At 40.9% G+C, this 15,952-nt stretch overlaps 1 protein-coding gene across 3 annotated transcripts; it reads right to left on the bottom strand.

The window, feature by feature from the left end:
- Positions 1 to 2,858: 2,858 nt before the first annotated feature.
- LOC110527490 (transmembrane protein 237B) lies at positions 2,859 to 15,600 on the bottom strand. Of its 3 annotated transcripts, none has more exons than XM_021608789.3 (14): positions 15,382 to 15,600; positions 15,108 to 15,149; positions 13,828 to 13,859; positions 13,696 to 13,709; positions 13,516 to 13,587; positions 13,140 to 13,277; positions 7,662 to 7,761; positions 6,986 to 7,143; positions 6,606 to 6,729; positions 6,309 to 6,500; positions 5,935 to 6,008; positions 5,694 to 5,781; positions 5,377 to 5,498; positions 2,859 to 3,097 (listed from the first exon to the last, which is right to left on the bottom strand). In XM_021608789.3, exons 1-14 carry the CDS (start codon positions 15,400 to 15,402, stop codon positions 3,033 to 3,035), a joined length of 1,242 nt encoding a protein of 413 aa, XP_021464464.1. In that variant the 5' UTR covers positions 15,403 to 15,600; the 3' UTR covers positions 2,859 to 3,032. The 3 variants fall into 3 exon arrangements, with proteins under 3 accessions (XP_021464464.1, XP_021464465.1, XP_021464466.1); XM_021608790.3 differs by having other exon boundaries at positions 13,140 to 13,274; XM_021608791.3 differs by lacking the exon at positions 15,108 to 15,149 and having other exon boundaries at positions 15,382 to 15,580.
- Between the last annotated feature and the right edge of the window lie 352 nt (positions 15,601 to 15,952).

Genomic DNA, 15,952 nt, shown 5'->3' with positions numbered 1-15,952 from the left:
AACAGTTCTTTCAGCCTCATTTATTGCCTTCAAAAAAAACATAGCTGATATGGCTGACTTGCTTAAACAAATGTGGTTTCTACTGACAATTGAGATGTACAAACTATGGCATAAGAGGCAATCCGTAATTTCGATTGAGACATTAATGAGCGAGCTAGGACTGACGTAGTCATTAAAACTATTTGTTCAGCACTTTTGGAAATGTACAGCACAGATTCAAAACATGGCCGTTCTTACAGTGTTCTCCCTGTACACCAAGTCAGAACCTGCAGGATAAATACAGGGGGCAGATAAGCAGACAATGAGAGCTCTTACAATATTTGATGATTACATTTCTCAAAAACAGGCTATAGGCTACATGTGCACCACCAAGTCAGAACAGTAGGAGACATTAAGATGAAAATAGACCAAATTATTAGGGTGAGTCCAAGGTGAGTCCAAAATGTCTTATATGCTGCTGCATAAATTATGTAATATGCCAGGGAGATATGTATACTGTAGCTAAGAAAGTAATACTAAGTGTATGTTGTGTAGTAAGCTGTTAGTAGCCCATGTGCCTCACCTAATAATTTGGTATATTTTCACCTCTTAATTTCGACAAAATTTACTGTTCTGACTCTGTGGTGCACATGTAGCCTATAACCTGTTTTTGATAAATGCAATCAAAGAATATTGTAAGTGCTTTCATTGTCTGCTTACATGCCCCCTTTATTTATCCTACGGTTCTGACTTGGTATACAGGGAAAACACTGTAAGAACGGCCCATGTTCTGAACTCTGTTGCTGTACATTTCAAAAGTACTGAACAAATAGCTGTATTGACTAAGTCCGTCCTGGCTCGCTAATTAATGGCTCAATCAAAATTCATGATTTTATTTTATACTCTTGTTGTCCCCTTACGCCATAGTTTGTACATCTCAAATGTCAGTGTAAACCACATTTGGAGTCCCAACACCCGCTACACCTGGCTATCAGTGGCGCCTTGTCTGGCAGCGAAACAGTTCATTCAGCCTCATTTACTGCCTTTAAAAAAAAATGCTGATATGGCTGTTGGGACAGCTTTATGTAGGCCCTAACAGTTTGTGGGCACCGTTTGTCACCGTTATAGTGTAATTAAGGTATTGTTAGTGTTGCGTTGCGTAGTGACTGCTGACATGCATCCCACTTTTTTTCTTTTTTTGTGCCCCACCTTGATTTACATGCTAAACTCGCCACTGCACGACATAACTCATACGTACAACACATCTCAAAACTAATGGTTTTTAATCGCCTGGAACTTTTGGAAAATAAGCTTCTTTCCACCATGCTGTTCTGTTCATAAAGGGGTTACTAACTTTACCCTCATTTAATAATGAAGAACTGCTATTGGGTAAACAATCTACTTTGAATAAAATTGAATCCCCCGTCCTACAATGAATGTCAAGACGATTATGACAATATTTATTTTCAAATGTCACGGTTATTGTCCATCATTGTCGGTTACACGATTATACGATTTTTGTGACAGCCTTAGTTCCAGTGGTCTGGTTTAATTGTGTGGTATAAAGAGCCTTCAGAATGTATTCACACTCCTTGACTTTTTCCTAAATACATTGTTACGATTAAGTTGAGGTTTTTGTGTCCCTGGCCTACACACAATAGCCTATAATGTCAATGTGGAATTGTTTTTTGAAATGTATACTAATTAATAAAAATTGAAAGCTGTAATGTCTTGAGTCAGTAAGTATTCAACCCCTTTGTTATGGCAAGCCTAAATAAGTTCAGGAGTAAAAATCAGCTTATAAAAGTCACATAAGTTGCATGGACTCTGTGTGCAATAAGTGTTTAACAAGATTTTTGAATGACTACCTCATCTCTGTATCCTACACATACAATTATCTGTAAGGTCCCTCAGTCAAGCAGTGAACTTCAAACACAGATTCAATCACAATGACTAGGGAGGTTTTCCAATGCCTCGCAAAGAAGGGCACCTATTGGTAGATGGTAGGTATAAATAAAAAGCAGATATTGAATATCCCTTTGCACATGAAGTTATTAATTATACTTTGGCTGGTGTATCAATACACCCAGTCACTATACAGATGCAGGCGTCCTTACTAACTCAGTTGCCAGAGAGGAAGGAAACCTCTCAGGGATTTCACCATGAGGCCAATTGTGACTTTTAAACAGTTAGAATTTAACGGCTGTGATAGAAAACTGAGAATGGATCAACAACACTGTAGTTACTGCACAATACTAACCTAATTGACAGTGAAAAGAAGGAAACCTGTACAGAATACAAGTATTCCAAACATGTATCCGGTTTGCAACAAGGCACTAAAGTAATACTGCAAAAAATGTGGCAAAGCAATTTACTTTTTGTCCTGAATAGTGTTGTGTTTAGGGCAAATCCAACAACACATTACTGAGTACCACTCCATATTTTCAAGCATAGTGGTAGCTGCATCATGTTATGGGTATGCATGTAATCATTAAAGACTGGGGACTTTTTCCAGAGAAAAAAAAATCTACAGAATGGGCACAGGCAAAAGTTGAGAAAAACCTGATTTCAATCTGCTTTCCACCACACTGGGAGATTAATTCACCTTTCAGCAGGACAATAACCTAAAACACAAGGCCAAATCTCCACTTAAGTTGCTTACTATGAAGACCGTGAATGTTTGTTCCTAGGTGGCTAAGTTACAGTTGAATACTTTCTGAAGGCACTCTATTTAATGTGGTATATATAAATATATATATATATATATAAATAAATATAAAACAAGACACAGCCATGCTCTTTCAGGTCAATACACTATAATGTATGTAGTGTATTGTATGTTTTGGTTTAAAGTCCCCAAAATGACATTTAGAAGCATCTCAGTGGGATAACATTTTTATTATTTCCAATGGTAACCAATACATTTGACAAAACAAGCACACATTCGGGTCATACAAAAATAAACTGATTATTGCCACAAACACGTACATTTTGTGTTGGCTAATAAAATACGGTACAAAAAAAAGATGTGCGAGCAAAAATTGAAATATTCCTCAAGTAGACATTTCTGATTTCTCCTCTGGTCTCAAGGACTCGATCTCCATAGCCATTAGGAACCCTGGTTTGGAGATAGAGATTGGAAGCCCATGTTATTTCTAAAGGCACCTGACATACAAAGCTTTTATACACACGAAAAATTAAAACACATCTCTGAAGGGAATCTAACATGTGTGTCATTCGGTAAGGTAGCTGAGTATGTGTACAATCCAGTCAAATTGCTGTGGTGCGTCTGAGGTGCTTTGTCCCTTCTAGTAATTGTATATCTATGGTGTATACAATTTCAGTATGGTGTAAACAAAACATATTAAACCATATATATATATATATATGGTTTAATATGTTTTGTTTACACCATAGATATACAATTAGATATACAATTACTAGAAGGGACAAAGCACACACACATATATATATATACACATACACATACATATATATATATATATACAGTGCCTTGCGAAAGTATTCGGCCCCCTTGAACTTTGCGACCTTTTGCCACATTTCAGGCTTCAAACATAAAGATATAAAACTGTATTTTTTTGTGAAGAATCAACAACAAGTGGGACACAATCATGAAGTGGAACGACATTTATTGGATATTTCAAACTTTTTTAACAAATCAAAAACTGAAAAATTGGGCGTGCAAAATTATTCAGCCCCTTTACTTTCAGTGCAGCAAACTCTCTCCTGAAGTTCAGTGAGGATCTCTGAATGATCCAATGTTGACCTAAATGACTAATGATGATAAATACAATCCACCTGTGTGTAATCAAGTCTCCGTATAAATGCACCTGCACTGTGATAGTCTCAGAGGTCCGTTAAAAGCGCAGAGAGCATCATGAAGAACAAGGAACACACCAGGCAGGTCCGAGATACTGTTGTGAAGAAGTTTAAAGCCGGATTTGGATACAAAAAGATTTCCCAAGCTTTAAACATCCCAAGGAGCACTGTGCAAGCGATAATATTGAAATGGAAGGAGTATCAGACCACTGCAAATCTACCAAGACCTGGCCGTCCCTCTAAACTTTCAGCTCATACAAGGAGAAGACTGATCAGAGATGCAGCCAAGAGGCCCATGATCACTCTGGATGAACTGCAGAGATCTACAGCTGAGGTGGGAGACTCTGTCCATAGGACAACAATCAGTCGTATATTGCACAAATCTGGCCTTTATGGAAGAGTGGCAAGAAGAAAGCCATTTCTTAAAGATATCCATAAAAAGTGTTGTTTAAAGTTTGCCACAAGCCACCTGGGAGACACACCAAACATGTGGAAGAAGGTGCTCTGGTCAGATGAAACCAAAATTGAACTTTTTGGCAACAATGCAAAACATTATGTTTGGCGTAAAAGCAACACAGTTGAACACACCATCCCCACTGTCAAACATGGTGGTGGCAGCATCATGGTTTGGGCCTGCTTTTCTTCAGCAGGGACAGGGAAGATGGTTAAAATTGATGGGAAGATGGATGGAGCCAAATACAGGACCATTCTGGAAGAAAACCTGATGGAGTCTGCAAAAGACCTGAGACTGGGACGGAGATTTGTCTTCCAACAAGACAATGATCCAAAACATAAAGCAAAATCTACAATGGAATGGTTCAAAAATAAACATATCCAGGTGTTAGAATGGCCAAGTCAAAGTCCAGACCTGAATCCAATCGAGAATCTGTGGAAAGAACTGAAAACTGCTGTTCACAAATGCTCTCCATCCAACCTCACTGAGCTCGAGCTGTTTTGCAAGGAGGAATGGGAAAACATTTCAGTCTCTCGATGTGCAAAACTGATAGAGACATACCCCAAGCGACTTACAGCTGTAATCGCAGCAAAAGGTGGCGCTACAAAGTATTAACTTAAGGGGGCTGAATAATTTTGCACGACCAATTTTTCAGTTTTTGATTTGTTAAAAAAGTTTGAAATATCCAATAAATCTCGTTCCACTTCATGATTGTGTCCCACTTGTTGTTGATTCTTCACAAAAAAATACAGTTTTATATCTTTATGTTTGAAGCCTGAAATGTGGCAAAAGGTCGCAAAGTTCAAGGGGGCCGAATACTTTCGCAAGGCACTGTATATACATATATATATATATATACACATATACATACATATTTAGAGCGTGGTAACATATAGAACTGAGCATGTCAACAATGTCGGTTGCAATTTATGTATGCCTGAGTAGGTGTTGTTGTTTTCAGTAGTCTTTTTTCTTTTGTCTCTGTTAATTGTGACTGTTGTGCAGTAAGTCAATGTCATGCGGAACTACGTCTGCGGAAATGTTAAGTTGCTGTTTGTTGAATTAAATCTACAAAAACAAAATAAAAAAAACTTCAGCCTCACCTTCGGTGTAATCCATCTCAGGCCTGGCGGAGATGAAGATCCAGGCCATTCCCACCAGCACAGCCACCACCAGATTCACTATGATCCACGGGTTCAGGATCTGTTGCTCTGACCCAGGAGGCCTGGAGAGGGGAGAGGGTTGTAAAAGTCACAATGCGTTTTTGGCTGGAGTCAGAGGAACAGAAGAAAAGGGGGTTCTCTTCTCTCTGACTCCCAACAGTGATATTGCTGAGTAGGATAATCAATATACAAGATCTAACTTAGTTCAACACGTGACATGTTAATATCAGGACAATAAAAACAGTTAGTTAGCACACCATAAGGTCTCGTTAGCACTGGGGTACAGGTTGATGCGGTCACTGGTCATCTGCTGGCTGAGAGAGAGGACCAGAGCTGAGAAGTACACTGCAGGAGGAGAGGGAAAGTTACTTCAGTGAAATGATCATTTGCCAAGGCCAGAGAGACATAGTGCTTGCTGGGCTGGCTGCATCATATACAGGTTGGCTCCGTCTGTCCTGAATGAATTGAGTAACATGCTGTAAAGATGTTTTCACTCACAGAAAGAGGCTAAAGCAACTGGGTCCAGGGTGACAAACTCTCTCATAGCCATGGCGCCTTTGGCCAGATTCACCCTGAAATGGAAAGAGAATGAGTCTACACACACACACACACACAGACAGGGGAGGGACGGAGCACACTGGGGTTTGTTGTAAAATGTGCAAGCCTGTAGCTAGAGAAAGGAGATGTGTGTGTCTGTGTGTGTTTGTGAGGGGGTCCATTGATGGAACAGAACGAGTGTGTTGTATACATACACACACAAACACCTCCTAGCTCTAGCCACAGGCTTCCATATTTTCACAACAATGGCCACATTTATTTTGGGCCTGACCCAAAATAACAACAATGTGCCACACAGACACCCACCTCCTTACCTGTCAAAGGCTGACACAGTGCTTATAGCCAGTAGCAGGTAGAAGAGAGACTGTGCAGGGTAGGCCAGGCTGTGGTACTGCTGCAGTAGGTTAGGCAGAGTAGTGAGATGTTTTCCTGCCAGGGCATAGATCACTATGATGTTCCACACTGCATAGCCTGCTAGGAAGCCATGGCAGAACAGCCCAATCCCCCTGTATATTAGAGATAGAGAGAAGTGATATAGAGGGAACATTCACACACAGGTGCACACATGCACAAATACACCGTTTTTCAAACAGACACCTGCACACACACACCTGAAGCCACCATGTACCCTAACAGACACATCCTTGGTGGTCCACATCTGCTGGATGTCCACGAAGTTGTCCACCTGATCGCTGGGCTTCGGTCTGTCTGACCGATCGGCCGCTTGAAACCTCTCTGAGAGTTAAACAACACATTATCCAACATAGAAGAAGACAGGACACACAAGGATGTCCAAATAATTAATAAAATGATTTTTTTTCCAGACACAGAAACAAGACTAGTCCTCGAACCAAGTAAGGCTTCCAATAGAGGTTTTCCATTGCAATTGTTTCATAGTCCAGGACTAGGTTAATTCATCTGTTCTGGAAACGAACCTAAACTCTACCATGTACAGCTAACATAAAATAACAGAAGGAAGGGGGACACTCACTGCTCCTCTCTACAAACACCTTCCCCACAGGCTGGCTCTGTCCCAGGGGAGCAGAGAACAGGGAATGCTGGGGGATGGGTGGCTGAGCGTCTGTGATGATGTCATCGTCCTCGACATCAAGCTCGTTGACGTACTGTGTCTCGGACACTTTCGACTTCCTAGGGAGTGACCACAAAGAAAGAAAGAGAAACTGAGCTCATTAAAAGAGCAAAGGATCTATCATAATAGAACCATATAAGTGAAAACACATTTTACTTTACTATCAAATCTGATTTTATTTGTCACATACACGTGATTAGCAGATGTTATTGCGGGTGTAGCGAAATGCTTGTGCTTCTAGCTCCGACAGTTTGGTAATATCTAACAAGTAATATCTTACAAATTACACAACATATACCCAATACACACAAATCTAAGTAGGAATTAATTAAGTCTATATACTGTACATATGGACGAGCGATTTTAGAGCGGAACGGACTAAGATACAGTAGAATACTATAGAAAACAGTATATATGTATGAGATGAGTAATGCCAGATATGTAAACATTATTAAGTGAATGAGATACAGTAGAATAATATAGAAAACAGTATATACAAATGAGATGAGTAATGCCAGATGTGTAAAGATACCTAAGATACCATAGAATAGATAGTACATCTTTTAGTGTCTCTTACTTCTTCCTCTTGGGTTTTTTGGTCACTGCTTCCCCTGCCTCGGCTGTGTTCTGGACCAGTCCATCCCCGTTCACCAGGTCAGCCTGGTCATCCTCCAGGTCTGAGACACAAACAAGCGAACGAACAACGCTCCACATGTAACTTAATACATTTCACAAATACAGTAAGTACAACTATGCCATATAGCCTATAAATGGTTATGGTAAAACAGAACGGAATGTATTGAAAATAAGTGGAATATATTCTTAACCATGCAGAAGTGATAGAAGAAATAATACACAAACAAGATCATGTTTGAGTTACAAATTTAGGAAGAGTAGGTATATGGTTCCCCTGAGGCATGTTGTTTACCTATAGTCAGGCCTGCTGTTTACCTATAGTCAGGCCTGCTGTTTACCTATAGCCAGGCCTGCTGTTTACCTATAGCCAGGCCTGCTGTTTACCTATAGCCAGGCCTGCTGTTTACCTATAGTCAGGCCTGCTGTTTACCTATAGTCAGGCCTGCTGTTTACCTATAGTCAGGCCTGCTGTTTACCTATAGTCAGGCCTGCTGTTTACCTATAGCCAGGCCTGCTGTTTACCTATAGCCAGGCCTGCTGTTTACCTATAGCCAGGCCTGCTGTTTACCTATAGTCAGGCCTGCTGTTTACCTATAGCCAGGCCTGCTGTTTACCTATAGCCAGGCCTGCTGTTTACCTATAGCCAGGCCTGCTGTTTACCTATAGCCAGGCCTGCTGTTTACCTATAGCCAGGCCTGCTGTTTACCTATAGCCAGGCCTGCTGTTTACCTATAGCCAGGCCTGCTGTTTACCTATAGCCAGGCCTGCTGTTTACCTATAGTCAGGCCTGCTGTTTACCTATAGTCAGGCCTGCTGTTTACCTATAGTCAGGCCTGCTGTTTACCTATAGTCAGGCCTGCTGTTTACCTATAGTCAGGCCTGCTGTTTACCTATAGCCAGGCCTGCTGTTTACCTATAGCCAGGCCTGCTGTTTACCTATAGTCAGGCCTGCTGTTTACCTATAGTCAGACATGAAGTTTACCTATAGTCAGACATGAAGTTTACCTATAGTCAGACATGAAGTTTACCTATAGTCAGACATGAAGTTTACCTATAGTCAGGCCTGCTGTTTACCTATAGTCAGGCCTGCTGTTTACTTATAGTCAGGCCTGCTGTTTACCTATAGCGAGGCCTGCTGTTTACCTATAGCGAGGCCTGCTGTTTACCTATAGCGAGGCCTGCTGTTTACCTATAGTCAGGCCTGCTGTTTACCTATAGTCAGGCCTGCTGTTTACCTATAGTCAGGCCTGCTGTTTACCTATAGTCAGGCCTGCTGTTTACCTATAGTCAGGCCTGCTGTTTACCTATAGTCAGGCCATAGTCAGGCCTGCTGTTTACCTATAGTCAGGCCTGCGGTTTACCTATAGCCAGGCATGTTGTTTACCTATAGCCAGGCATGTTGTTTACCTATAGCCAGGCATGTTGTTTACCTATAGCCAGGCATGTTGTTTACCTATAGCCAGGCATGTTGTTTACCTATAGCCAGGCATGTTGTTTACCTATAGTCAGGCATGTTGTTTACCTATAGTCAGGCATGTTGTTTACCTATAGTCAGGCATGTTGTTTACCTATAGTAGCAGACGACACCATTCTGTATACTTCCGGCACTTCTTTGGACACTGTGTTAACAACCCTCCAGGCAAGCTTCAATGCCATACAACTCTCCTTCCGTGGCCTCCAATTGCTCTTAAATACAAGTAAAACTAAATGCATGCTCTTCAACCGATCACTACCTGCACCTACCCGCCTGTCCAACATCACTACTCTGGACGGCTCTGACTTAGAATACGTGGACAACTACAAATACTTAGGTGTCTGGTTAGACTGTAAACTCTCCTTCCAGACCCATATCAAACATCTCCAATCCAAAGTTAAATCTAGAATTGGCTTCCTATTTCGCAACAAAGCATCCTTCACTCATGCTGCCAAACATACCCTTGTAAAACTGACCATCCTACCAATCCTCGACTTTGGCGATGTAATTTACAAAATAGCCTCCAATACCCTACTCAACAAATTGGATGCAGTCTATCACAGTGCAATCCGTTTTGTCACCAAAGCCCCATATACTACCCACCATTGCGACCTGTACGCTCTCGTTGGCTGGCCCTCGCTTCATACTCGTCGCCAAACCCACTGGCTCCATGTCATCTACAAGACCCTGCTAGGTAAAGTCCCCCCTTATCTCAGCTCGCTGGTCACCATAGCATCTCCCACCTGTAGCACACGCTCCAGCAGGTATATCTCTCTGGTCACCCCCAAAACCAATACTTTCTTTGGCCGTCTCTCTTTCCAGTTCTCTGCTGCCAATGACTGGAACGAACTACAAAAATCTCTGAAACTGGAAACACTTATCTCCCTCACTAGCTTTAAGCACCAACTGTCAGAGCAGCTCACAGATTACTGCACCTGTACATAGCCCACCTATAATTTAGCCCTATCAACTACCTCTTTCCCAACTGTATTTAATTTATTTATTTATTTTGCTCCTTTGCACCCCATTATTTTTATTTCTACTTTGCACATTTTTCCATTGCAAAACTACCATTCCAGTGTTTTACTTGCTATATTGTATTTACCTTGCCACCAAGGCCTTTTTTTGCCTTTACCTCCCTTCTCACCTCATTTGCTCACATTGTATATAGACTTGTTTATACTTTATTATTGACTGTATGTTTGTTTTACTCCATGTGTAACTCTGTGTTGTTGTATCTGTCGAACTGCTTTGCTTTATCTTGGCCAGGTCGCAATTGTAAATGAGAACTTGTTCTCAACTTGCCTACCTGGTTAAATAAAGGTAAATAAATAAATAAATAAATAAAATAGTCAGGCATGTTGTTTACCTATAGTCAGGCATGTTGTTTACCTATAGTCAGGCATGTTGTTTACCTATAGTCAGGCATGTTGTTTACCTATAGTCAGGCATGTTGTTTACCTATAGTCAGGCATGAAGTTTACCTATAGTCAGGCGTGAAGTTTACCTATAGTCAGGCATGAAGTGTACCTATAGTCAGGCATGAAGTTTACCTATAGTCAGGCATGAAGTTTACCTATAGTCAGGCATGAAGTTTACCTATAGTCAGGCATGAAGTTTACCTATAGTCAGGCATGTTGTTTACCTATAGTCAGGCATGAAGTTTACCTATAGTCAGGCATGAAGTTTACCTATAGTCAGGCATGAAGTTTACCTATAGTCAGGCATGTTGTTTACCTATAGCCAGATATGTTGTTTACCTATAGCCAGATATGTTGTTTACCTATAGTCAGGCATGTTGTTTACCTATAGTCAGGCATGTTGTTTACCTATAGTCAGGCATGTTGTTTACCTATAGTCAGGCATGTTGTTTACCTATAGTCAGGCATGTTGTTTACCTATAGTCAGGCATGTTGTTTACCTATAGTCAGGCATGAAGTTTACCTATAGTCAGGCGTGAAGTTTACCTATAGTCAGGCATGAAGTGTACCTATAGTCAGGCATGAAGTTTACCTATAGTCAGGCATGAAGTTTACCTATAGTCAGGCATGAAGTTTACCTATAGTCAGGCATGAAGTTTACCTATAGTCAGGCATGTTGTTTACCTATAGTCAGGCATGAAGTTTACCTATAGTCAGGCATGAAGTTTACCTATAGTCAGGCATGAAGTTTACCTATAGTCAGGCATGTTGTTTACCTATAGCCAGATATGTTGTTTACCTATAGCCAGATATGTTGTTTACCTATAGTCAGGCATGTTGTTTACCTATAGTCAGGCATGTTGTTTACCTATAGTCAGGCATGAAGTTTACCTATAGTCAGGCATGAAGTTTACCTATAGTCAGGCATGTTGTTTACCTATAGCCAGATATGTTGTTTACCTATTGTCAGGCATGTTGTTTACCTATAGTCAGGCATGTTGTTTACCTATAGTCAGGCATGTTGTTTACCTATAGTCAGGCATGTTGTTTACCTATAGTCAGGCATGTTGTTTACCTATAGTCAGGCATGTTGTTTACCTATAGTCAGGCATGTTGTTTACCTATAGTCAGGCATGTTGTTTACCTATAGTCAGGCATGTTGTTTACCTATAGTCAGGCATGTTGTTTACCTATAGTCAGGCATGTTGTTTACCTATAGTCAGGCATGAAGTTTACCTATAGTCAGGCATGTTGTTTACCTATAGCCAGATATGTTGTTTACCTATAGTCAGGCGTGAAGTTTACCTATAGTCAGGCATGAAGTTTACCTATAGTCAGGCATGAAGTTTACCTATAGTCAGGCATGTTGTTTACCTATAGTCAGGCATGTTGTTTACCTATAGCCAGATATGTTGTTTACCTATAGCCAGATATGTTGTTTACCTATAGCCAGATATGTTGTTTACCTATAGTCAGGCATGTTGTTTACCTATAGTCAGGCATGTTGTTTACCTATAGTCAGGCATGTTGTTTACCTATAGTCAGGCATGTTGTTTACCTATAGCCAGATATGTTGTTTACCTATAGCCAGATATGTTGTTTACCTATAGTCAGGCATGTTGTTTACCTATAGTCAGGCATGTTGTTTACCTATAGTCAGGCATGAAGTTTACCTATAGTCAGGCATGAAGTTTACCTATAGTCAGGCATGTTGTTTACCTATAGCCAGATATGTTGTTTACCTATAGCCAGATATGTTGTTTACCTATAGTCAGGCATGTTGTTTACCTATAGTCAGGCATGTTGTTTACCTATAGCCAGGCATGTTGTTTACCTATAGTCAGGCATGTTGTTTACCTATAGTCAGGCATGTTGTTTACCTATAGTCAGGCATGTTGTTTACCTATAGTCAGGCATGTTGTTTACCTATAGTCAGGCATGTTGTTTACCTATAGTCAGGCATGTTGTTTACCTATAGTCAGGCATGTTGTTTACCTATAGTCAGGCATGTTGTTTACCTATAGCCAGATATGTTGTTTACCTATAGTCAGGCGTGAAGTTTACCTATAGTCAGGCATGAAGTTTACCTATAGTCAGGCATGAAGTTTACCTATAGTCAGGCATGTTGTTTACCTATAGTCAGGCATGTTGTTTACCTATAGTCAGGCATGTTGTTTACCTATAGCCAGATATGTTGTTTACCTATAGTCAGGCGTGAAGTTTACCTATAGTCAGGCATGAAGTTTACCTATAGTCAGGCATGAAGTTTACCTATAGTCAGGCATGTTGTTTACCTATAGTCAGGCATGTTGTTTACCTATAGCCAGATATGTTGTTTACCTATAGCCAGATATGTTGTTTACCTATAGCCAGATATGTTGTTTACCTATAGTCAGGCATGTTGTTTACCTATAGTCAGGCATGTTGTTTACCTATAGTCAGGCATGTTGTTTACCTATAGTCAGGCATGTTGTTTACCTATAGTCAGGCATGTTGTTTACCTATAGCCAGATATGTTGTTTACCTACGGTCGCTGCCCTTTTCTTCTTCTTCCTTCTCTGTGGTGCAGCTTCCTGCGACTCGGAGGTCAAGGCCTGGATGACCTCAGATGACCTACGACTGCTCAGGCCCCCCACCTGGGCCATCTCCACCCCTGGGTCTGCTGCACATACAAACAACACAACTCTCTTATTATATACTTGAGGTGTACTTACTATGTGGTTCAAGTCATTGCTGGTACTTTAACAGTTTATACATTACTATTTGACAGTGGAATGCAAGCTTAATAACTAATTGATAGCTTGAAACTTAAAGGCAAGGTGCTTCCAAAATTTGGAACAACGTTGTTCACCAGCAGTTCAACAGAAGGAGCTCCCGAGAACTATTCCTTTTCCACCCACCCTCTGGGCTTTCAACACCATCCACCTGACTCTTTGACTTTTTCCTCTTGCTTTTAGGGACCGGCATCTCATCTACATAGGAGACAAAACAGGTTAAGAAAACTATATCCAAGCCAGCAGCACCAACCTAAATTCAACAGATAAATTATCTATTACAACATCCATCTGAAGGCAACTCACCACCTGTATCTTGACTTCATGCAGTTGTTCAAATGCCACACATAAAAAAGGGAAAGAGAGAGCGTGAGAGATGTTCTGCTGGGATAAATGAGTTGAAACAGTATCACAACAGCATAAGGAGGCGAGACTCACCTTGACATGGGGGGCAGGGCACGCTGTCCACGCTTAAAGAGGACACGGAAGAAGAGAATGAGGCTTGGCATCTTACATAACTCCTTCAAGATTAGTTCATATACTTCATTATTAAAAAAAAAAAATGTTTACCTTTATTTAAATAGGCAAGTCAGTTAAGAACAAATTCTTATTTACAATGACTGCCTACACCCCCGGCCGAACCCTCCCCTAACCCGGACGATGCTGGGCCAATTGTACGCCGCACTAAGGGACTCCCAATCACGGCCGGTTGTGTGACAGACTGGGAACGAACCAGGGACTGTTGTGACGCCTCTAGCACTGCAGTGCCTTAGACCACTGCGCTGTCAGGAGGCCCTCAATCCATACATGGCAATAGATAAGAACATAGGGGAACCAAGGAACAATGGAACCAAGCAAGTGGTTGTACAAAGCTCTCTCCAAAACTTGCTTTCAAAGTAGATAACACTCCCAGTCTCAAACAGTACATTTCTCCAATTGATCTTAACAATAAAATCCTCCAAAACTCAAACCTGGACTCAGAAAAGAGAGTCCTTTTCATACAGTGAGAAGATCCAATAGTACCATGGCCCGGTTTCCCAAAACTAGGCCCACGACTGTGTATGAGAGAACTTACCGTGAGTTGTTTTCTCACCATTACATCCAAGAATTAGGAAGGGCTCTGGGGATATTCCTGTGCCACAGACTTGCTGACACGGCCTAATCCTGGGCTAAATCTGCAGTAGGCATCTGCCAAGGTACTAGAATACCAACCAATCAAGGCATAGATCAGATCAGACTATTCAGACCTGAGGGATTTGTCCCCTTGAGGTATGAAGTGAAGAAGACCCTCAACAAAAATAGCCTACACTAAACTACACCTTTATTGATGTAATAATTTGGTGTAAGAACAATGTTGATGATTATTAGGGCCATATTTTATTTCCCTCCCATATTGTGCCGCCGTTTTGAAGTGACATTAGCTACATCCACCTCTTCATGGTATTGTTGACCTTTGCTCCTAATGCTGTATGGTTCTACAGCAAGGTCCCTGTCACACCCTCTGCTTTGTTGTTGGGCCCTCTGCAGGTTGCTGAGTGCAGAAACCAGAGAGACCTATGGAAACTGGCTGTCTGAGAGCAGTCTTTTGACTGGGCATGTGCTCATAGGCTACTAGTGTGCTGCATACTAGCTAGTTACAAGTCGAAATGCACTTAAGATGTATGATATGGATGGTCGTGTAAGTGTAGTGCAGTATGCGCGGCTAATGGTAGTGGTACCTGTGGAAGAGGCGGGAGGTCCCTCCGTCGCGTGTTTTGTGCCTAAATAAATATTTTTGATTAAAAAACAGACTGCACACACTGGGCAACTGGAATATGATAAAACATATATCACTCGTTATAACGAATTTATAGATAAATAGTTATAGCTAAGTAAGATATAGCAAAATGATAACTAGCTAACGTTAGTCGGCTAAATTAGCTGGCACGTTTAAGCTAGAGCATCCTTGTGTTCCGACCGTTACAAGATTAGCTAGCTAAACTAGCTACATACCTGGAATCCTCCTGTGTCCATTTCTGCGCGATACCCTTTTAAAACAGAACCCCGATAAGAACTAGCTAGTTAGCTACCTAGCTGTTAAAACGTTTCGGACTTGTAACGTCTGCATGTTGGTTGCCACGCTGTTTACCCGACCTTGCCATGACAGTGATTTTTAACTGAGAACACAAAAAGGACTTCCTGTTTTCAAAATAAAAGCCTTCTGTCTTCTGCACTTGTTGACACAGAATGCCACACAAACACATATTCAAAAACACCTGTTCACACACAAAATGGTATTTAAAAAACAATTAGTAACAGTATACCATCATATCTTTTAGCATTATTCCAAATCCCATTATGTTTGTTACACTCTAAAGATATTCTGTATAATAATAGCCTGGAATTACAGCCTGTGCTTAAGGTATCCTTCAGTATTATAAACTATAAAAATAGAGTCGCACACTCCATATATAAACTCCCAGTCATTTATTGGGTAAATCCCCAACGTTTCGGCATCACTGTGCCTTCTTCATGGTGAATTTACTTTTTATAGTTTATTCGCCATTACTCTGGGTATGTGCCA

Source organism: Oncorhynchus mykiss, chromosome 7 (genome assembly GCF_057628025.1).
Source record: "Oncorhynchus mykiss isolate SJ-2025 chromosome 7, ASM5762802v1, whole genome shotgun sequence".
Lineage (NCBI taxonomy): Eukaryota > Metazoa > Chordata > Actinopteri > Salmoniformes > Salmonidae > Oncorhynchus > Oncorhynchus mykiss.
This window is presented reverse-complemented; position numbering and strand designations above follow the sequence as displayed.

Excerpts from the sequence above, each read along its gene's own strand:
- LOC110527490 (XM_021608789.3), bottom strand. The coding sequence starts at position 15,402 with ATGGACACAGGAGGATTCCAG. Across the intron at positions 5,499-5,693 it reads AGTGCTAACGAGACCTTATG|GCCTCCTGGGTCAGAGCAAC; the intron begins GTGTGCTAACTA and ends TCCCCTCTCCAG. Across the intron at positions 3,098-5,376 it reads TGAGATGGATTACACCGAAG|GGTTCCTAATGGCTATGGAG; the intron begins GTGAGGCTGAAG and ends TCTCCAAACCAG.